We start from the raw sequence: 24,722 nt of genomic DNA, 5'->3' as shown, positions 1-24,722 counted from the left end.
AATCCTACACTTTGGACCATAGGAAAGCAGCAAGAACAACTACGTGTTATCAAAGATCCATTTTTTGTGTTTCACTTCATTTTACATCGTCATTGAGACTCACAGACAGACAGACATACAAGATGTTTGTGAAGTGTAACATGCTCTCTTTGGATTAAAGCCATCAGTGAAGCAATGGATCATCACACCCAGTTATTTTATAACTCGTAAAGCATTCCAGTGCAACATACTCCATTCATTTGTGAGGGTGGGCTTTCCAACCAATGTTAATCTGGACCATAAAATGATTAGGGTTGGCTCATCTTATATTGGGGTTGTAAAAGAGCTCAGACTCCATTAAGTAACCAGTTGATAGAAGTCCCCCTTACTCACAGCATGATAAGAGCACGATCACAACAGTAAGTCAATCCCTAGAATTCGATAACAAGCCAGTGCGTTTACAAGTGTACTTTACTGATTCATATTAATTGGTGCTTACTTTGGACATCACGAGTACCCTCTGTTTCTCCGGCATGTTCCAAGTCTACATCCCATGAACCCAGCAAGCCACAGAGTATTTGTAACCGTTGAGGCTCTTATAAGCTTTCACAGAATCCTTTGTGTAGTCAGAGGAAGTGTTTACTAGATATCATTGGGCAGCAAAAAAAAGAAACTTTTCGTCTGCTACTAAGGGACATGCAGGTGTTCCTGGCTAAATCTGGGACGCTGATTTCAAATCTGTAGTCAGAATTTAGCCAACACGTCAGGTTTTCAAAATATGTATATGTATATATTGGGTGGTCGCGAGACTACCCTTAGTCTCAGGTTTTCCATCTGTCTGTATGTCTGTCTGTTTGTTTGTATGTAATGGACAGCTCTGGAGGCCAGAGGAGCAACCGATTTTGATGAAACTTGACTGGTAGGTTCATACCAGGATCTAGTTGTATGCTTTTGAGCACCGTTGCTATGGACGCCACCGTTGCCTAGCAATGGGACTTTGGAATTTTTGAAAAAAATCCGAAAAATAGTTTTTTTTTTCGAAAATCAAAAATCGGCTTCCGCGCTTTTATGCGCACGATAATCAACCTCTGTCAAAAATTTTCAGCCAGATCCATCAAAAACTGTATGACGAGTATGCAATTATATTACTATAGGCTTTCACCCCAACGTTCGCGTTGGGATTCCCTAACGCAGGGTTAGGGAATCGAACACAAATGATGAATGGACAGTTGCTCGTCATGTTCCTATATGGAACAACGAATGGCAAAAATGCCATCTGATGTGTTCTCTTATCTATATATTTCAAATTCGCCTTAGTCTAGCGACCACCCATGTCACCTACCGGCCTGTATCAATGGTACCCAGCATGCTATATTAGATACTTTATTGCAGATCGCCACATTGTACATCTAATATCAGTGCTTAGTAATTACTTTCTCGTCATATTTAGATAACAATGATTGATCTCCGTGTAACAAATACATCTACACCATTGTGAGCGATTCAGAAACAACACTTCAAGTTTACACTCATCCTTTCAATATAGCCATTGTAGGCACTGTTCAGACGTGTTCAGACATGTTCAGACATGTTCAGACGTGTGTGAGACACTCGATCTTGTGCTTGTGTGTGGAATTGATCTCCCGTTGTAGGAACCAGAAGTAATCATCCATCATGTTTGGGTTGAACCGGCCTTGGTACCTAATTTTCCATGACCGAAATGTCTTGGTGGAACCTTTCGCCGTGCTCATCGCTCACCTCACCCAGATTAGGTGCGAAGAAATCAAGATGAGAATGCAAGAAGTGCATATTAAGAGACATCCTACAGCCCATTCACTGACAGGCCTTCAGCATGTTGTCCACTAATTCCACATCCTGTTCAGCTCTACGGTTCCCAAGAAAGTTCTGCACAACCAACACAAATGCTTCCCATGCTGTAAACTCAAGTGGGTTCAGTTTAGTTTTGAACTCGGGATCATGCATCAGTTCTCGGATCTGGGGCCTAACGAAAATGCCTGCTTTGAGTTTAGCATCAGTTCCTCTCTGTACTACTTCTCCTCCTCCAAACCTTTGGCTTCTTCATACTTAGCCCTCAACCTCTTGTTGTCCTCTACTACAGCAATGTTGGCCCTGCACTTCCCCCACTTTATCATCTTCCAACCCCTGCTCTTAACTTTCTTCCTTTTCTGTGTGCATAAAACAAACACCACAGCCTTGTGCTGGGTGGTGACATGCTCTGCTACCATTGCCTAACAGTCTTTGATTCTCCACAACTGTTGCTTCCTAACTACCAACAAATCCAGTTCCATTCCATGCTGTCTACTCTTGTAAGTAATTTTGTGGCTGTCCCACTTCTGAAGGAATGAATCAGCTATGGCCATCCCATTCCTTGCAACCAGCTCCACTCACTCTCGACCCTCTCTTTTTCTCGGTCCCCACCCAAATTTACCAAAACATTCCTCTTAACCTGATGCTGCTACTCCCACATGCGCATTAACGTCCCCCACAATGCACAGCATCACCTCCAGCTCAACCATTCCCATCATCCTCTCCAGTGCGTCCCTGAACTCCTACTTCTCTGCCCGAGTCCTTCACGTCTGTGCTCCATATATCGACATAATACACACCATTTACTTCTGTATCACCAACCATGCTATAACTATCCATCCCTCCCAGCTTTCCACTGAACACATCCTTGCTGATCTCTTCTAATACTATGATTCCAACACCATTACTCCTTCCATCCCTCCTGTGTGCAACAGCTCATACCCTCCTACCAACCTCCTCGCCCTGTCCCCATTCCAGCTTGTCTCCTAAACGCACACAACTTCTAACCTTCTCTGCATCATCTCCACCATCTCGACTCCACTCCCCTCCTTTGCAACGATCCCACATTTAGACTACCTAGCTTCTGAATCGCTGTCCGCTGGCAGAGCTAGTACTATCTTAACCAGTTTGGGACATTCTGGTCAGCAATCAGCAGCGCCGCCCAGGCTGACAACATATGATGTCACCAGGAAACGATTCATATATATTAGAACATCGAAAATACACTTTAACAATGTGAACTCGAGAGTTCATAGAGCACAATACCCCATGCAGTGTTTTGTACATTGTTTTTGTGCTATTTATTTTCATAAATAAAAGATTTATTAAGAACATAAAATGAAGTTGATTTTTAGTATTTTATGCGCAGCCTGTGGCTACTAGTTGGATCAGTGCTGGGAGCGTAGCTGTGCCGCTGATGCACTGCCCCCTGTTTCCAGTAAAATAGTACTCAGTTTGCCAACCTTGGAAGGATGACAGACTGAGGAAACCCACCTGATGTTATTTAACAGCACAACAGGGGCTCAAACTGAAGACCCTAAGATCTCAAGATGTCTCCTTAACTGTTAAGCCAACACCAGGCTCATTTTCCTGTTTTAAGAGCATCAAATAAAGTTTATTTTTTATAAGTTATTAAGATCATAATAAAACTTACCGTTAATCTTAATGATGATAAAGGCCCGGTCACACCTTGACGTTTTAGCCAACGTATGCCGATTTTTGAATTTTTTTTCTAAAACGCTGGCACACATTGAATACGTTATGGGTAAGTTTTGATAACATTGAGAGCACGCTGAAAAACACTGCCATACGTCGTTGTACGTTGGCTTTAAACGTTGTACTTTTTGGTTGTCCTCAAATTTTTTCATGCTTGAAATTTCACGACGTATGCCGGCGTATGACTCACACGTTCCGCTACGCTGGCCACAAGTTGTATGCACGGTCTGCGATCGTTGACAGACGTCAACACATGCTACTTGTAAGTTAATCATAAGTTGAGACACGCCGAGGTAATGTTTAGCGTAGCCGAAACTTATTTCTAACCTATGATTAACGTGTTGTTGGCACGTTACGCGATCGTTGCCACATATCGACAGACGTTACTTTTAAGTTACTCATAGGCTGAAAGACGTCGGTATAATGGATCGTCCTTGCGTCAGCGTCCACGGCCACGGCCAGGACACTTATTTGCAGCATTCTTCAAACTTTTCTTCGGCATGACGAGGATGTTCACACTTCGATGTCTAGCTTGGCTATGATTCCAATTGTCCATCGGCAGCGTCTATTTAAAATAGTCGAGTTTAAGCGTTTTAACACGTTCAGAAGAAACGCTTCAAATTTCCAAACCCCATCGTCAAAAAACAAAGGCGAGTGACAGCAATTTAAATCGTTCATTGTAAACAATGAAAATAGCTGAGTGGTACCGTTTAAAAGTCGTTGAGTGTAAAAAAAAATCCAATTGTTGAGCGCAAGCGTCTACTTTCAATAGTGGAGATGCAGCCATTTAAATCGTTGAGTTTATCATTTAAATCGCTAAATCGTTAAACGCAAGGACGATCCATCATAACCCACACCCTCCCCCTCACACTCACCTACTACTGCCAACATGAAAAAACTACTACTAATACTAATACTAATACTGATACTGATACTGTTACTGCTGACATGGACATCGACTCAAAAAGGACTCGAAAACACTGTTGGTTCCCCTTTTATGAGCAACATTTTTATATACCAATTCCCAAAACCGCTGGGAACACGTCTTTATATGGCAGTTGTAACCTAGAAACACGTTCATTTATTTTTTTGTCGACCGGAAGACGTCATTGGAATACGTCTACATACGTCGATGTGTGTTGGGACTACGTAAAGAATTGATTCAAAGCACGTCAAACAAAAGTTAGAAATAAGTTTCGCGTAAAAAAGACATTACCGCGACGTGTTTCGACTTATGAGTAGCTTATAAGTAGCCTTTGTGGACGTGTGTAAGCGTCCACATATCGTGTGTAAAACTTATCCACATCGCATGCGGAACGTGTGTCATACGCCGAGTACGTCGTAAAATTTTGAACATATTTAAAATTTCTTGACGTACTCTACTTACTACGACGTATGATAGCGTACTTTAGCGTTGAACTCACGTATACCAAACTTACTCATACCGTATTTGACGTGCCCCAACGTTTTAGACACATTTTTCTTAGGTCGGCATATGCTGGCAAGATCGCCAAGGTGTGACCGCGATGTTGACACTTCCATTTCTACGGCAGTTATGATTCGAATCGTTGTGCGTCAGCCTTTTAATAGGCTACGTCACGACATCGTCGGAGATGCGTGCAACGCGCTATGCCTAAGTTAGACTATCGTTGGGCATCGGTTGTGTAGGCCGACAACAGGTTCAGCATTCGTTGGTATAAGTTATCTATAACACAACGAAACCTTCTGTGTCCATTACCAATGCGTTATACATAAGACCAAGTCATTATGAATACGTCCGAATCTTTAAAAAAAAAAACATCAAAAGTTCAACGTAAGCCAGCGTTTTACATACATTTTAATACGTTGCCATCGCTGGCTAAAACGTCAAGGTGTGACCGGGCCTTAAGTTTGATCCAATAATGCGATGGCGATGTTGATGATTGCGATGATAAAGACGACTTGATGGAGATGATGTGGATTGTGATGTTAGAGGGTTTGAGTGGGTTATTGTGTTTACGGCCCCTATTAATTAGATTAATAAATGTGGAAAATAGTTCACCAATCCGTGATTATGCGAGCATATTGACCGCAATCCGCAAACCTTGCTTCAATAAATCCGTCACGATCGAGTGAATCCGTGAAGGGGAAACCCACAAACGGCAAAGCCCTCCTGTACTTCAATTTTAATAAAATAAGGATTTTAAAGATCGTTTTTAAAAATCCAGAAGTTTTGTGATGTTGAAGCAGTCTTCTACATCAACCACCATTATACACTGTAATAAGACAACGTTGAGTCACAATTTAAGAGATGGAGGCTTTATTGATCGATCGGTGCATAGCCATGATGGCAGCCTCTTCTTCTCCCCTATAAACATGCAACACCCTCGAATGCTACATATCGATATGTTGCATGGTTCTTGGAACTATTATGAAGGTGATTTGTTTTATTCAGTCTTCAGGTATATAACTCAATTTAAAGAGGTTTAAAAGGTAAATAACTAAATAAATTCCGGGTTTTACTGCCATTCCCCCCAGTGTCTATTACACCACCCTATCTAACATGTTACATTAATCCTTCGTGCCCGTTGTTTGTGTCCTTTATGACATCCTTAAAAACAGTAGGTTTTCTGTTTGGAATGTTTTTCAATTTTGTTTCACTGCCAGGCAGACAGACGGGGTACAAATATTTTCTCACTCATCTCTGCGCACGTGTGATCGGGACAAATTCTGAAACAAAATCTGGTAAAACGACAGACTTGTCTTCCTATTCATGTTCAAAATATAACATTTGACTTAAATAAGTTGTTCCTCGATCATCAACTGATAAGACGGATGAACGGACATGAACCAATTGCTTAACCCCACTTTTTGCTTTGCATGTATGGGGGCATTGAACACAACTTGTTCATTTACTTGTTCTCAGCAGCAGAATCAAAATTTGTATTCCGAAACAAAATCCATCATCATTAATTTATGGGTAGTTTTTCTTTCTTTTCTTGTTTCTTTGGAGTTACATCTTAAACAATTTTCAGAATGAAACACCACACCGTCTTCCATTAAGACAATTTATATATTTTTTTTAAACTTCAAGCGAAATATTTCATGTTATTAATACTGGTAATATGAGCAACAAACCCATTCTTACAGATTATTTCACCCATTTTTATGTCTATGCATAATTTTACAATGACTTCTATACCGCCTCCCATCATGAAAGGCACTTTGTCATAATATTTACATTGAGATAATTGGGGTGTCCAAAATCCAGAACCCCACGGGACTATGAATTATTTTACCGCTTAAAAGGCTTCCCCAAGTAAAACGAGCAATTTTCAACTCATTGTGTCCAGCATTTCAGGAGCACAGAAAAGTCAAACAAACACAAACACACATACAAACGAACACAAAAACAAACACTTCTCAAATTACATATGTAATATGATTCTCATTGTAATCATACATGCAACATGTTCTCAATGACTTCCGATCCATAGTACGGGTTATATTTTAAAGAATTAGACATTGTGTATTGTATAACAATTCAAGAGCGATACATGTGTATTTAGGTTTTTCATGTCAATGTAAGTTTGCAATGAGTGTTTGTATCCATTCTTGCCTTGGCTTCCCATTCCATTCCTGCCATTGAGATACCCAGCAGCAAAGTGACTGTGATGAGCCCAATAATTCTCACATCATTGGCTGGATCTACGATCCCCAACCCGTTCACCTGGAAACCACATCCAAGTTCATAATTATATTATTTCATGAAAGCATGATTCAGTTTGATTGAATCCACCATTCAGTCAGGAAATTTACCCAAATAAAATTAAACCGTATAGATAGAACCATCAAGTGCAGTTAATGTCATTTTTAAAGAAACCGAAGCACTTTTTACAACTTCAGATCTCAAAGTGAATTTCTCATATAAATACAGGCAAAAGAAAACAACCTATATTGCCTACGGTACCAATACACAATGGCCTACTCCATGCTCAGGATCATCATCAATCAACCATATTCTTGACAGTTTCAGTGCTCCTGAAGCAGTTATACAGGGTTATACTGGGTGGTTTGCCATTGCCTTCCCAGCAGTAGTTAGAGTAGGAATTTGGAATTTGTTCAGGGTGCTGGCGATAGCTCGACTATGTTTGTGAAAGATAAAGCTGTAAGCTGTTAGATAAAACAACTCAGAAAAAGTTTTTTTTTTAAGCCCAGAAAAAAAAAGATATCAGAATAAAAAACAGATAAATACAGAAAAATAACAATATAAATTTGAAAATTAATGATGAAAAAAGTAAGAAAAAAAAAATCAAACATTTTTTCACAAAAACAAAAATCTGAAAAAAAAAAAACAACAAAAGAAAAATGCACAAAAAAAATCAGAGAACTCAGGAAGAATGGTGTGATGGTGAGAGTGTCCGCTCCGAGTGTGGAAGGGTCGAATAACGGCCAAGTCATAGCAAAGACGTTATAAATGGAATGTGCTGCTTCCTTGCTTGATACTCAATATTTGAAATGGATAGAACACGGATAAAAAAAAATCCCAGATAGAAAAAAATCCCACGTGGAGGTGGAAACACCTCTTTAATGGATTTGGGTGCAGAGAGAAAAGTGATCGAAAAGATGAGGTGACTCATACCCAGGGGGCACTGGGAAGTGGCATCACTTCCCCCAAGCTCAGCAACTGTGTCTGTACAAAGTCCTCCATGAGTTTCAATCATGCATACAAAAAATAATCAAGTCTGGTGTTGTCTCATGTATTTGTCTGCATTTGTGCGTGATTTGTGTTACAGCTCCTCCATGAACATTAGACGGTGAAAAAAAGGAGAAAACAATGAAAAAAAAAAAACAAGAAACCAGAAAACGATGAAAAACTTGGAAGGCCCTCTTCGACGTCATGACGTCACCAGATATGCCTCTGCCCACATTATTACATCATTATATAGACTTGTGCTAAGTTTGATTTAAATCCCTGAACCCAGATTCAAAATATTAAATAATTCTGGCTGCCAGGCCATGCGCATATTCAAGTTTAAGTTTAAAAGGTATATTCCCCATGACGACGAGATCATAATTGTGAAGTTTCATTTCGATTGATAAAGCAGTTCAAGAGAAAGAATTTTTTCAATATTTTCATTCAAGCTGATATGGCTGCCAGACCATGTGATCTATTAATTATTCATGAACATCTTGGTATCCTCAAGGCTTGGGGAACAGGTGGGTGAAGTTCCCCTCAATCTGTCAAGCCATTCTTGAGAAGATTTTTTAAAGGTTTATTCTTCAAAAAAATCATAGTTGCCAAACTTTGTGGCCTATGACATCATAGGTTGAGAACTTTTTGTTCCTCATGGATAGGCAATTATACCTGTAAAGTTTTCCCTCCATCTGTTTGGTCATTTTGGAGAGGAAGATATTTGAAGGTGTTTTTTAATCCTTAAAACAATTTGGCTGCTGAACCACGTAACCGATGATCTCATCAACACACACACACACACACACACACACACACACACACACACACACACACACACACACACACACACACACACACACACACACACACACACACACATACATACACACACATACATACACACACACACACACACACAATTTAGCCCAAGATGACCCTCAAAATTTTTCATACTGATCGGAAAAAGCATTCGACGTATGTAATTATGACGTCATAACAAAGCTATGACATCACCAATATATCAAACTTCTTTCTCACATGTGACAAGTTTCTTTCTCACATTTCTCATGTGGGAGTATTTCACATGTGGCAAGTTTCAATTTTTTCCATGGAGTGGTTTCTGAGATACAGAGGTCCAAATTTTTCCTTTTTTCCAATACGGCTGCCACAACACGTGACCTATGACATCAAAATTATCATTACAACATTCTACATGAGTAATCACAACTTTGGTGAAGATTTCATGTCAATTGCGTAAGCGATTGCAGAGAAAACAAAGAAAATTAGCATGGACGGATAGACTAAATAGAAAAAAAAAAAGTGTTTTTTGTTAATTAGGTCACAATCCAAAAAAAGTAGGTCAAGGATACCAATCAAATATGAGGTGCACAACTTCAATGCAGGTACACTATTATGATGCAAGAACATCTTGGATTGAGGCCAAGCGGTCGATGAAATTCCACATTGGAAAAATTGAGCGATAACAAGACGTGGTTTTTTTTCATTCTGCCATTTGTCCTTGACCTTTAACCCAGAGGGGTATGATGTAAATTAAGCATAAATGTGACTTGCTCTGGGCTATCTAGAGATGGCAATTTCGTTCGGATAAGACAATCCTTAATCGAGTTTTGGTGAAAAATGGTAAAATGCCTATAAAGTGGGAAATGACCTCAAAAATGTTAAGGTCAAAAATATTATCTTTAACCCCGCAAACCTTTTATTCCCATTATGGATACAAAATTTAATTCCGAAAGTCCGAGCCAGCTCTGAGATACAGCTCGGAAAATGGCAGAAAAAAAAAAAGAGACAAACCTAAATGGTGGTTCAGTACTCCAAGGGGTCGAAGAAACTCTGGGATACCATTACAAACTGGGGGCACTAATTGCAGAAAGAAACCCCACAAAAAGTATTAGCCCTAATAGGGGGTTATAAAACATGCAGGGCAATTCGAAAAGAAAAACCCAGGAGAAATTTTTTTTTTAAACTCAAGAAAATCTAAATAGAAAAACTGAAGAAAACTCAAAAAATAAATATAAAAAAACCGACAATAACTCAGATTTTTTAAATCTCAAAAAAAACTCAATAAAAAAAATCTGAGTTCCAGAAAAAAAGGAGAGAAAAAAAAATGAAAAATAAACTTCACAATGACTCAGAAAAATAAAAATAAATGACGAAAAAAATTGCAAAAAAACAACCCACCCCCTCAAAAAATTGATTTCTAAAAATAAAAATAAAATTGAAAGGGAAACTCGGGAAAAAAAAATGCAAAAAAAGAATGAAAAAAAAATCTTAGAAATAAAAAATTTATAATGTGGAGAGGTAGGTTGTGAATAACAGTGTACTCAATGATGCATCACCCTGCGTGTGAAGCACCAGGATGATAGTTTGTAGTCAGGTAGGGAATCAAACCCAAACTAGATGGCTCACAGGTGAATTCAACACCAACCAAACTGTTCTATCCCGAATCAAGATCACATGATGTTCTTTAAAATGGTTCCATCTCCCACGTTTGGATGAAAAATATTTCAGGAAACTGCGTTGTTCACGAATCGGGGTTTAATGAAATAATAAACACAAAACCCTGAACCGCAACGATGGACGAACTCACCACGAGAAGGTCTCGCACCGTCTCTGAGAAGCCGACCACATACATGGCCACAGCAACCGCGTTGGCAAATGAGAAGATGAGGCCGATGGAGCCACCACATTCTGGGCCAAGGGATCGTGATATAAGGTAATATGCTCCACCTAGGAGAATAACAATGACAATATAACATGACGGTTATGACTTTCAACCTGACCTTTGTACTGAAGTTTGATCTACTGCACAATGTACGTTTCAGTAAAACAGGTGTTCTACCATCAATTATTTATACCTACATCTCATTGATTGTCATCTATCAAACTACTATCCACATTCCGTTTCCTTCATTAACTGGCAGGGATTATGATTGAGAGACCTTTAAATCTTCCATGTGCACATGATTTAAAGGACAACTGGGTCAACTCAATCGAGAATCAAGCTCGAGGGTAAACATCTTCCACCGTTATTGAGCATTCACCAGGTGAGTCATTCCTCTACTCTCGCTGAAACACGTTCCCATAACCGTTATTACCATTGGAGTGTGCCCTCTCACCTCCGCAAATGTTGCCATTGGTGCAAATGGCAGCCATTGAGAGAGTTGTTACAATGGTGACCAGCGAACATATCAATATAATTGCCACCGTGAGACCTGCAAACACAATGACAAACAAACACCTGGAAATCGTTGCACTGGTTGTGAATTTGAGTTCACCTGCTACTACCTTCAGGGATGAGTTAAAATGAACATTGGAGGGGCCCACTGGGGTTTGATCATTTCCCTTCACTCTGTGTGTAATGCATTTTATAGTGCCAGACTTGAAGAAATAAGTGAACAGATCCATTTAAACTCTACACATTGTAATTTGAAATAAAGAGCAAAACTGAATATTAAGGGGCAGAGATGTGCGTACAAATACCAGATTTGGGAAATGATGGAGGATATGGAAGGACACGAGCTGGATTGCGTGGGTGAAGCATAGGAGAGAAGATTGTTGTGAGTTGGAGGAAAAAGTGTAAAAATGGCCCAAAGATTATTTTCCTCTTCATTACTAGCTGCTGAGCTTGCAATGGAATGGAGGGATTGGACGTCATAGCTGGAGTCACAGAGCCACTCTTCTGGTCACAACTTGCTCTCCCGCATGCACAGATTTATCCCCTCTCGTCTTCAGTTGTCTCCTACCCTTCCTCCCGCCATTGGTTCACTGAAGCTTGTGGCGAGGCAGTTGTCCTGAAACAACTTGCCTTTGCCTCATGGAAAGCAAATCCAACTGAGGGTAATCTCAGTTCCTTCCATAAAGCTCAGAACAAGTGTGTGTCTACCCTCAGGAGAGCCAGAAAACTACATCTTTCTAAGCTCAAGTCTGAAATTTCAAACCACTCTCCCTCCTCAAAATCCTGGTGGCATATAATCAAATCTGTTTCTGGTCTATGTTCCACCTCCATCCCCTCCCTTACCTCAAATGGCCGCACTGCTGATACCGCACGTGAAAAGGCTGAATGCCTAAACGCGGTGTTTGCAGCTAAATCTTGTGTCTAAACCCATCGCTTTCTGTCCACCCCTTACCCAGTCGCACCCAACTGTCCCTGGACTCTGTGTCCTTTACTCCTGACAAGGTGGAGAGCTTGCTGTCAAACATCGACTCAGATTCTGCAACCGGTCCAGACGGCATCAGCCCACGTGTCCTAAAAATCTGCTCCTCCGCTCTTGCTCACCCTCTCTCTGTTATATTCACCCTCTCATTTGCTCAAGGCAAGCTGCCATCTGCTTGGAAAGCAGCAAACATCACTGTCCTGCATAAAAAAGGTGCAAAAACAGATCCCTGCAACTCCAGACCAATCAGCCTTCTGCCAATCATCAGCAAGGTTATGGAATCCATCATTGCTTCAGACATTAAATCCTTCCTCTTCTCCAATGGCTTGATTTCCGATCATCAATTTGGTTTCAGAACAGGTCACTCTGCACTGGATATGCTGCTTCTGCTCTCCAAACAATGGATGGAGGTCCTCAATGCCAGACATGAAATCCGAGCCGTATCCCTGGACATATCACGTGCTTTTGACACGGTCTGGCACCCTGCCCTGCTCACCAAACTCTCTTCCCATTGTATCCAAGGCCATCTCCACTCATGGCTCGCAGACTTCCTCTCCTGTCGCAGTCAACGTGTGGCCCTAAATGGAGTTCTCTCATCGTCTCTTCCTGTCCAGGCTGGAGTTCCTCAAGGTAGCGTTCTGGGCCCTGTTCTTTTTCTAGTTTTCATCAATGATCTCTCTGACTCTCTGGAAAATCCTCTATATCTCTTTGCTGATGACTCCACCCTCTGCTGTACAATCGGTCATCCCTCACACCGGCAAGGAACGATACGAGGAACGTTCCCTGGCACACGAGGAACGATAAATTAAAACATATAGAATCATTCAGACGGTTCTGCTATGTCATGTTAAAAGATGGCGCAACGCAGCTGAATATCTCCGAGTTTCAAAGTGGCAGAACATGATTACAGGATTTTTGCAATGACGTAGATTCTAACCTGCTACGGCTGTGGTGCATATGGTCACATCAAGTACCATTGTCCTGATGGTGAAAGAACATGCTGCTGCTGCTGCTGCTGCTGCTGGGACCGGGTCCCTGCGTGACTGCGGCAGCGGGATGGCCTCTCTCACCTGTGGCTGTTCTGGTGAACTCTGTAAGTGAGTCACCTGTAGAAAATGGAGCCACGCCAAGACGCTCAGGTTTGACCAAAGATGGTACTGATAGTGATCAAGTCAAAACAGGAGAGAGGGGCTGCAAGCTCCCGAAGGAGTTTTCAGTGATGAGGAACTGGTGATGGATACTGCTTCGAGGAGGGTTTTGAAACGCTCTTGCCAAAGCACTGAAGGTGTGAATAAAAGTGGCAAAGTTTTATAGTAGTGCAGATAGAGAGTAATCTTGATAAGCCTTCATAAGATGAGCAAAGCGGTGAGGTGCTGGTTGAAAACGAGGTTCCACCACTTGCTCATGTTGAAGGAGATAAAACTCCTAACAACGCTCGTATAGATGAGGGGGAAAAGACCTACTTTTGAGGACAATAGTCAGTGTGGGATACACAACGATAAAAAGGAAAATGATTTAAAAACAGATAGCAACGATAGGGCAGAGCTCTCTGTGGAATGCCAACAGGAAGAATGTACCGGTGCTGGTATAGAAGAGGAATCAGTAACTCAATTGCGATGGGATGACGACGATGACACAGGTGCAGTTTCTGGTCTGGTGTCTTCCTACTCAAATGAAACTTTGGGCACAATCCAGGGGAACGGTCAACAAACCACAATATCTAAAGGCCCAGTCACACCTTGACGTTTTAGCCAGCTTATGCTGATTTTTGGAAAATTTGTCTAAAACGCTGGTACACGTCGAATACGTTATGGGTAAGTTTTGATAACATTGAGAGCACGCTGAAAAACACTGCCATACGTCGTTGTACGCTGGCTTTAAACGTTGTACTTTTCGGTTGTCCTCAACTTTTCCATGCTTGAAATTTTAAGACTTATGCCTGCGTATGACTCACACGTTCCGCATAACGCTGGCCATAAGTTGTAGGCACGGCACGCGATCGTTGACACACGTGGACACACGTTACTTGTAAGTTACTCATAAGTCGAAACACATCGAGGTAATGTATAGCGTACCCGAAACTTATTTCTCACCTATGAGTAACATGTTGTACTTACGTTACGTGATCGGTGAAACACATCGACACACGTTACTTGTAAGGTGCTCATAAGTCGAAACACATCAAGATAATGGTTAGCGTCAGTGTTCCAGACTCCCTGGTTTTGTTTTTTTAATTTTTTTTTTCTTCCTTCCTTCGGTATGATGGTGATTTTGACACTTCGATTTCTAGTGCGGTTATAATATAATATAATTAATAGGCTGCCGCTCAACGATTTAAATCATAACCGCACTGTACACTGAACACGGTCATCCCAAAGAAAAAAAAAACCCGGGAGTCTGGAACACTGACGTAACCATTACCTTGACGTGTTTCGCTTATGAGCACCTTACAAGTAACGTGTGTCGATGTGTGTCAACGATTGCATATCGTGCGTACAACTTATTCCCATCGCATGCGGAGCGTGTGTCATATGGCAAGTACGTCGTAAAATTTTCAACATGTTCAAAATTACAAGACGTACTCCACTTACTACGACGTATGCTAGCGTACTTTAGCGTTCTATTCACGTATACCAAACTTACCCATACCGTATTCGACGTGCGCCAGCGTTTTAGACGCATTTTTAGAGGTCGGCATACGCTGGCAAGATCGCCAAAGTGTGACTGCGATGTTGACACTTCCATATCTGCGGCGGTTATGATTTGAATCGTTGTGTGGCAGCCTTTTCATAACCTACGCCACGTCATCGTCGGCGATGCGTGCAACGCGCTATGCATAAGTTAGACTATCGTTGGGCATAGTTTGTGAAGGCCGACAACAGGTTCAGCATTCGTTGGTATAAGTTATCTACAACACAACGAAACGTTCAAAGTCCGTTACTAATACGTTGTGCATAAGACTAAGTCGTTATGAATACATCCGAATCTTTAGAAAAAACATCAAAAGTTCAACGTAAGCCAGCGTTTTACATACATTTTAATACGTTGCCATTTCTGGCTAAAACGTCAAGGTGTGACTGGGCCTTAAGGAAGATATTGTTCTTTTCCTGAGCGAAAGCTTTAGGCAACGCAATGTCCAAATTAGAGACCATTTTCCTGATATCAGGGCTTTCATTGTGACTACAAAGCAGATGTTACAAAGGAATGACTTTGCAGAACTTTCTGAACCTCAATTTCAGCATCTCAGGAAAGCTGTGACAAAGAAACCAAATAACTGCAGGTCGAAGGTTTTTAAAGTGCCGGGTTTCTCCAATGACGGAGCTACAGATTGCAACCCTGAACATTGATGGGGGTTGAGCCCCATTACAGAGAATTCAAACCTTGGAGAAGATAAAAGCTGGCATTATCCTATTACAGGAGACCCGTGCCACAAACGCTTTTACAGCTTCGTCGGGAAAACTTTTTAGAGGGCAGTGGTTCTGAAGCGGGTTCCAACACCTTTACGCAGCGACGTGCTGCTCCGGCACGTGCTCCCAAACCTGACCCGACTTACACCTAAGGCCGGTGCGACTATTTGTTTAAGCCACAAGTTTTCTGCACAGCAGGTTTCGTTCAAAGAAATATGTAAAGGACACCTCATATCGGTAGAGTTTGTGTGTCATGGCCGAAAAATAGTGGTGGTAAATGCTTACACTCCGAGTGATCCGATAGAAAGGAAAAAATTATTTCCTTTCACGACAAGATGTCATTAAAGACCAGGACTCATCCTCATTTATTTGTTTTTCTGAAGATTTTAATTGGACAATTCACCCAGATGTTGATAGGAATGGTCATGAACCTCATGCAGCCTCCACTAATGGGTTGGAGAATATCATTTGAAGGATGTGTAGCGACTACAACACCCACGGTTGTGTAGCCATACAAGGTGCAGATGTCAAGATGGCTTCATATCAAGGGCAAGACTTGATAGAATATATGTTAATAAGCCAATGTTAAATGTTGTTACTACATCCCAAATTCTACCAACTGGTTTCACAGATCATAGTTTAGTCGTGTTGTCAATTACATTACCCTTGTCATCAGGTGGGAGTGTGTATTGCACTCTTCATACTCATCTCCTAAGTGATAAAAAAATTTTAAGGATTGTTTCAAAGATGTCTGGGAAAAAATACATACATACATATATATATATATATATATATATATATATATATATATATATATATATATATATATATATATATATATATATATATATCGCGATGTTTGGTGGGGTGTCGCTCTCCCCACCTCCCCCAAGCTCCCCATTCTTCATCACCCTATACCTGCCTCCTTTCTCTCTCCCCCCCTCCCCCCTTTTTATTATCCCTTCAAGTGAAGTGACCGGTTGTATTTGCTGATATAAAATAAAAATGCAAATGAAAAGTGGTGATGAAGTTGTTTGAAGGACACACTCAGCCTAAAGTTACAAAGCAAGTCCCTCCCTTGCAATCTGTAGAATCTAAAGCTCTCGATATTATTGGAATCTTCTGCGATTCGGCCAAAACTCAAGGGCCATTGCTCTCGCATTGCAGACAGGTCGATCATGGTCTCTTTGTGTTTTCCTTCCTCTCCTCTGGCTCCTCTCAGTTATCCAACCTTCCCCAGCTACTCCAGGATGTACATGTTCTTCCAGCAACCTACTCCTGGTTAAACATCCTAAATCCAGGCTAACCGCACACCTCAACTCGATAATTCCGCTTTTCTCCCATATGTGAAACCTCTTCCCAGACTTTTCAATCCCACCTTTCCCTCCAATGCTTCAAGTAGGCTGTGAATGGCACTCACATAATCCCCAATCCCTACCCACAATCTTATTTTCCCCCATCTAACACAACCCTCTTACTTACAGCTTAGTATGTGTACGTGTGTGGTTTTTTGTTTGTTTGTCTCTGTCTCTCCATCCCTTCGCTTGTTGGGCTCGATTGTGGCCCCACCGCCCCGATCGTCAGTTCAACGCCTTTTCCCCTCTGTTACTTTGTTCTTCCATGAGCTTCGGCCTTATAAAGAGAAACAAAAAGTGTCTGATAGTCAAAAAATTTAATTCAGGGTATTCTTCTGCTGGGCTTCAAGCACTACCATCTCATGTCATCCCCCATCCTTACCTGCAATCCTTTTTATCCCATTAACCAAACTGAACCTAACCACGAGATGCTGGTTCTAAAGCTCTCAATATTATAAGTCTTCACTTGCCTACTCTTAATGAAAGACACCGTGGGATCTTTTACATCTAGCAACTAATGCTGGCAGACGGGATATCGCATGGCCTACTGTGTATCCAAGAGATGGCACCTTATACACCGGTTGGAAAATGAACCCAGACGAGTTCATAGCTCAAAGGTACGTGATTCTGCACCATCTTCACCATCCAAGATTGCACTCACCGATTCCAGCCTGTCCAACTATCCACGAGAGACGAAGAAACAGCATCACCCCCCAGATATTCAACAAGCAACGAACCTGAAAAGCACACCACTATGACACAACTTCATTCCACTAGCGCAACACATATTCCATCACTCTCTACTGCACTTTATCGACGTCATCGTTCTGATTCTTCATTACTGTAACTTCATCTGTTGATAATAATTACATGTTGGGACGTACAGGTAATATTATGAGCTGGAAAGACTTTTAAAAGAATTTAAATGGAAACGTTTTGCTTCTTTGAAAGATGATTGGTTCTTGCTTCACTTCAGTTATGAATCACCCATCGTCAGTTATGTTGAGTTGGTGCCATGGCACATGGTCCTGAATCACATGCTCTTCATTTCATCTACACTCTGCCTCGCAAGAAAGTATGGAATGAACACATTGGAGTCAAAAACAACAATGGAATCAACACAGATTATTAATTAATAAATTAAAACAAACAAATAATTTCGATAAAAGGAATGAAATTACATGACAAAGTTATGTCGTTACAATGAGGACAATTAAGGTATGCACACCTGAGTTCTTATCACCTCCACCTTCACAATCACTTCAAGTCTAGTCTTGTAAATCTCGACCGGCATCGTTCCTTTCGGGGTTTTAGTCCCATCCTTCTGCACATTGTTCTTATAGCTGCCGCATGTTCTTTGGGGTGAAAGGTAGCCTCCACAACTTTCTCTTACAACATCTTCATGGCTTCAAGTCAGGGCAGTTGAGACAGCCACAGAATCACTTTCACTTTCCTGGTCTCTTCAGTGCATTGGACATTGGAACAAGAAGCTTGCGTGGCTCAACAGGTTTCATTTAAGTAGGCCTACAGTAGGCCTACCAAGAATGTGTCCGGTCCATGCTAGCTCGCTTCGACTCTGGTGTGAAATGATACACCTTGATTGAATATAACACGTCACAATCTTCCCCAAGAGATCATCTTCATCCCCCGCTTCCATGCCAGGAGCTTTCTTCTATAATTTTTCATATGCAGCACAAAGCTTCAGGGTAGCATCATTGGCTGAAGTAGGGGCTGTGCCTTCTGCTGGTTCGGACAGAAATTTGGAATTTGTTGAGGGTGCAGACGATAACTCGCCTTCGCTTCACAAAGGACACTGGGATCTTTAACCCCACCAAATAATGCCAGTAGATGGGACCTAAAGTTTAACCCTGGGATGACAGTTTATAGCTTGGTAGGGATTCAAACCCAGCCGAGACTGCTTAGAGGTGAGTGTGCATACCTCGAGGTGATCCTGCCAGCTCAAGTTGCTCTTTGATTAAACGTGAAGTCCTTTAGCCCCCATTTTGCACTTATTAGGTTTCAAGTGAGAATTAATTATTGTTTGTACAATTTCAACATTGACATTCAATTATTCTTCAACTTCATGGAGGGTGATTAGATCCAGAAATTCTGTGAAATGATCCGTTCAACGAGTTCCACATCTGCTCGACTGACAGCAGTTGGTGGCCGGCGAGAATGCTCAAGATCGCTCACCAATTCATGTTCAGTTTTCGCTCACCTGGAACATAGTTCACGTGAGATGGGATGGAGCGTTGTCCGTCAGTCCATCTGTCCTTAAACACTTGCAATTTATTCTCCGAAGCTGCTGATGGGATTGTGACAAAACTTGCCTGAAATTATCTTTGCTGTGGGAGAACTCAAGTTTGTTCATAATACAGAACGTGAACAATATCTTGAAAAATATGAACTATTGACACCTTGGAGTTTCACCTTATCAAATAGGGCCAATTTTGACACAACAGGAAGGGACATCATCATACCGGAAGTGAGCAACATTTCAAAAACAAAGGCTCATCGGCAGCAAGCAGTAGCACTACTGTGAAGATCATGCCAATACTACCGGACACAAAATGTGTATTTTAAATCCAGCTCTTATTTTTACCCTGATCCATCCATCGCTCCACTTTTTGGCAACCAGCCAAGTGAGCTACAGGGACCATTGGTCCTCCCTTTAAAAAAAAAAAAAAAAAAATTGTTGTTGAACTTACTTTGCTATTTAAATAAAGAATTGCCTGATGGAGATACATCACCGATCGGGTTGATGTTCTCCTTCACAAAGGAACCAAACAAATTGGTTCCACAGAACACGAGGCCAAGTGGTGCCAAGTGGTGGTCTATACAAGACATTCCCCAATAATGGTGATGCAACCTGCACTTTTGTCTGGATAGTTTTTTTTTTTATTATTATTGAATATTAAATCAATTAAACAACCCGTCTGATTTGGCATGAAATGAAACACAATTTATCGCTCAATGACTGCTGCAGGTGAGGTTCACACCAAAAAACAAGTCGCATTACCTGAGGATAAGTGAAAAAGATGAGCACGCGAGACGATGAATGAGGAGTGAGAGAATGGAATCGTTTGTTTTGTGTGTTTTTTTTTTATTCGGTGGGTACTGACCAGCACACCTCGCACCCAACCAAATTTCACAGCACCAGCGTAGGCCCCCGGAATCCCCAACTCCGGGTCAGTTCGTGAAGGTCGTCCGCCATTTGCAAAGCCCACGCCTTCCAGCTCCTCCTACAAGGAAAGGTATGTAGTTGGATGATATAAGTGGTTCATTCAGAGGAGGGAAATATAAATGACAAAGGATCAAGACTTGGTTTAGGGGTCTGTCGAGGGGGAGGGGAGGGGGGACAGGGCATTCAATGCCACCAACTACACCAGTAGAGGTAGTAGTACGGTAGTCCTTGGAGTGTATACATCAATGATTCATCTACAACTTCAGAAAGGCGACACCAATCTTACTGCAACATTGAGGAATTAGAGAGTACAGGATTTGGATTGCTTCTCCCAAAGTAAATCATTACTAATTTGCTGCTTGTCCCATTTATTCTCATCCATTGAATGAATATTGGACTGGGATTCAAGTAGTAACTAGACCGGCACTCGAAAGAGCACGTACCACCTCTGTCAAGCAGAAGAGTTTAAATTTTGTATCTCACTGAAAGGCCGGATCTGCATCCGGACCTGAACTAGAATTGAATCCTCTAGTTCTTGTCACCGAGCCAACTCATCCACCAAGTTTTGTCTTCAATCATCAACAAGTTTTTGAGACATCCTGCGATTTATCACATTTGGGCCTATCTCTCATTGGTGAAGAATCACTTAAAAACTCTCATATCTGGATCCAGATTCCCATGGGATAAAATGTGGGAAGATGGAAAACCATCACAAACATAAATTTAAGAGAAGAATTATATCCCAAGCATTGACAATGAAAGCGTGTTGGTAATCAAACGTTAGAACATCCAACTTGATACTATACATGATGCAACACACACACACACACACACACACACACACACACACACACACACACACACACACACACACACACACACACACACACACACACACACACACACACACACACACACACACACACACGAAAATGGGTTATGAAATGTTTGATGGAATGATTGTAACATGTAAGCGCTGAGTGTTGAGCATATCACCACAAAAGAATGGCTCTTAAGAGAAATAATAGACTTTCTCCAGCTCGTGCAGGTGTGCATCCGCAGACAATTCAAAAGACAGGTGTTATCATGTCGACAAAGGTATGCCAAGTGCCATGGCAAGTAGAGCAAAGCAGACAATTTGGGTGTTAGTGGACTACAAAGGACTAACTTACTCCAAAAAAGGCCCAACGCCTGACACGTCAGCTTAGCTCAGTTTCCCAATACCTTAGTCACCTTTCAGTGAATAACATCGATCGTTTTGCTAGTAATTATGAAATGTCATTTGTGATTCCAATTTAATTTCTCCAGATTCACCGCATCGGCAGTAGTGACAACATTATTAGGTAACGATGGAATGCGAGGAACATGAAAACTTGAAGTTTGAGTATGCAGGACACCGTTTTCAACACTGTATCGTCATGAGTATACTGTCACATTCTCTGACAAACATGTTGGCTTACTACCTGGTTTATTCCACCTTGGATACGTTACTCCTTCTGACACAGAAGTGAAGGGATGCCCTGAACCACAAACAAGAGGTGAGGGCCATCTTGGATATCTCTCGAGCCTTTGATATTGTCTGGCGTCCAGTCCTGATTTCAAGGTTGTCGTCATTTGGTGTTTAAGGCCCCTGCTCAAGTGCAGATTGTCCAATTTCCTTTTATGAGCAGAAACAGCAGGTGTCACTTGAAGGTGTCCCTTTTTATGACCATTCCCTTCATGCTGAGGTTCCCTAAAGTAGCATCTTAGGATCGACATTTTTCTTAATTTATATCAATGGTCTGTCTGATTTTCTTGAAAATCAACTCGATCACTTTCCCATTGTCTCCACATCACAGTTGTGAAAAGCTGACTACTGCTGAATCCCTTTTGTCAGATCTGGACAAGATAAGCCGCAAGGCAGCTATTTGGAACAGGGCATTCAATGCCAACAAGTCACTCGCACTCAAAATCTCCCTCCACAAGGATTGACCTAATCCATTTATCTGGACTGACATTGGAAGACATGCAGGACCTAGAACTCCTTGGTTTCGTATCTGCCATAACCTTACACGGCAGGATCATGTCATCAAACTGGCATCAAAGGCCAGCCACTACCTGGGTGTTCTCCGTAAAGCTAAGGCATGATACTGAGCCACATAGAGTACAAGGCTTTCATATGGAGCTCCATGGAGTCCCCACTTTGGCCCTGTGCTGCTGCTTCTTGCCTTACTTCTTTTGAGGCAGTTGGAATTGAGGCCTTCCACATCATTGGAAACTCAAGACAGAAGGATTCCCAAGGACTGTTACTCTTCCACTGGTAGAAAGTTGGTGGGCTCTCCATTTTACACAAACTTACATCTGGCCTTGCTTCCCCCTGCTCTGCCCAAGCCACCCCAGGTCACACATGTTCCTCAAAAAACCCTCACCTACTGACTCTCCCTCCCAAAGTCCAGATTGATGGCCCACCTGCAATCATTCGTTCCCCTCTTTTCTCCGATTGCAAAATAGTCTACCTGTCCATAGTTTTGTCTTCCTCCCTTCATGTACTCCACCGGTTAAAAGTTTTAGAACACCCCCATTTTTCAGTTTTTACTGAAATTTAAGCAGTTCAAGTCCAGTGAATAACCTGAAATGGTACAAGGCTAAGCGGTAAACTGCCAGAGGTTAAAAAAAAAAGTTTAGGTTACCAAAAACTGAAAGAAAAAATGTAAATTTCAGAGTTGTTAAAAAAGGCCCTTTTCAGGGAACAAGTAATGGGTTAGCAACTGCAGCTGTTCTGCAGCAATGGAAGTAAATTAAGCCTTGAAAGTTGATGCAAACAATTCCTACAGGTTTCCCAACTTTTGTTGATTAGTTACAAACCCTCTGTCTATATAAAAGCAGTGTTGGAACAGACTGTGTTGCTACACCCTCTGAAGCATTATTTGGACAATATTGCACTGCAGGAAGTAGTATATTGCCATCATAATGGTGAGAAAAAGACAATTAACAAAGGAAGAGACAGTCCATTATAACCCTTAAAAGTGTAGGTCTTTCCTTTAGAGAAATTGCAAACAAAGCCAAGGTGTCAGTGAGTACAGTTTCCTACACCATCAAAAGGCACTTGGAAACTGGAGGAAACTCTGACAGGAAGAGGTCTGGCAGACCCAAAGCCACAACACAATCAGAAGACAAGTTTCTGAGAGTGAAAAGCTTGCGCAATAGGTGGCTCACAGGACAATAGCTTCAAGCACAGCTTAACACTGGTCAAAGTAAGGAAGTCAGTTTCAACTGTGAAGAGAAAACTTCGAGCTGCAGGTTTGACAGGTCGAGTGGCAGTAAAAAAGCCATTGCTGAGATGACAACATAAGAAAATGAGGCTTGCCTGGGCCATGAAGCACCACCAGTGGATGACTGAAAACTGGAAGAAGGTCTTATGGACTGATGAATCAAAATTTGAAATCTTCGGTTCATCACGTAGGGTTTTTGTACACTGTTGAGAAGGTGAAAGGATGGTCCCTCAGTGTGTGACACCAACTGTCAAACATGGATGAGGAAGCGTGATGATCTGGGGCTCTTTTGCGGGATCTAGAGTCGGCGACTTGCACAGAGTGACTGGCACCCTGAACCAAAAGGGCGACCACAAAATTTTGCAGCGCCATGCAATACCCTCTGGTCTACGCCTAGTTGGTGAAGGGTTCATCCTGCAGCAAGATAACGACCAAAAACATACCTCTCGGCTATGTCAGAACTACCTTTAAAGAAAAGAACAAGACAGTAGGCTTCAAATCATGGAATGGCCAGCACAGTCTCCAGACTTAAACCCCATCGAGCTGGTTTGAGATGAACTGGACAGAGGGGTGAAAGCAAAGCAACCGACAAGTGCAACACATTTGTGGAAACTTCTGCAACAGTGTTGGGAAGAACTTTCCGAACAATATTTCATTTCTATTTGTCGAAACAATGCCACGGGTATGTTCGGCTGTTATATCTGCTAAAGGTGGCTACTTTGATGAGTCAAAAATTTAGATTTTAATTTTGTTCACTAAAACGATTCCATGATTTCTATTTTTTATCTGCAATTGTTTATTTGTTCTCTGCTTAAATTTCAGAATACATTGAAACATTAAACTGCTTAAATTTCAGTAAAAACTGGAAAAATGGGGGTGTTCTCAAACTTCTGACTGGTCGAGTATCTATGGAGAAGTTTTGTTCAAACTTGGCAGAAAGGCAATTACATGATCGTACACACATATGCACCTCATATTATTTCGATATTCGATCAAAGATGGCCGACCGGAAGCCATTTCAGTTGTAAAAACTCGATGTTGAACAAGTCCTCAAACATTTCTTGGTCATGCATTTACCCATCTTGTTCAGACTTGGCACCCTGATAATGAATGATGGTATACATAAACACATCATTTTGTTTCGTGATCTGAT

The 24,722-nt window shown here is 41.5% G+C and overlaps 1 protein-coding gene across 1 annotated transcript in view; it reads right to left on the bottom strand.

The window, feature by feature from the left end:
* The window catches only part of LOC147017724 (solute carrier family 12 member 2-like), a 172,758-nt gene that overhangs the window by 91,726 nt on the left and 56,310 nt on the right, over positions 1–24,722 (bottom strand). The window contains exons 3-7 of the mRNA XM_085847580.1: positions 20,257–20,376; positions 17,796–17,871; positions 11,335–11,430; positions 10,806–10,945; positions 7,121–7,231 (exon numbers count right to left, since the gene is read on the bottom strand). Of these exons, the coding sequence (XP_085703706.1) occupies positions 7,121–7,231; positions 10,806–10,945; positions 11,335–11,430; positions 17,796–17,871; positions 20,257–20,376 (543 nt within the window). The remainder of the gene's footprint in view (positions 1–7,120; positions 7,232–10,805; positions 10,946–11,334; positions 11,431–17,795; positions 17,872–20,256; positions 20,377–24,722) is intronic.

This window comes from Eptatretus burgeri, chromosome 11 (genome assembly GCF_056783735.1).
Source record: "Eptatretus burgeri isolate ZD-2024b chromosome 11, Ebu_testis_v1, whole genome shotgun sequence".
NCBI classification, from domain to species: Eukaryota; Metazoa; Chordata; class Myxini; order Myxiniformes; family Myxinidae; genus Eptatretus; species Eptatretus burgeri.
The sequence above is the reverse complement of the archived record's forward strand: the minus strand, read 5'-3'. Positions and strand labels throughout refer to the sequence as shown.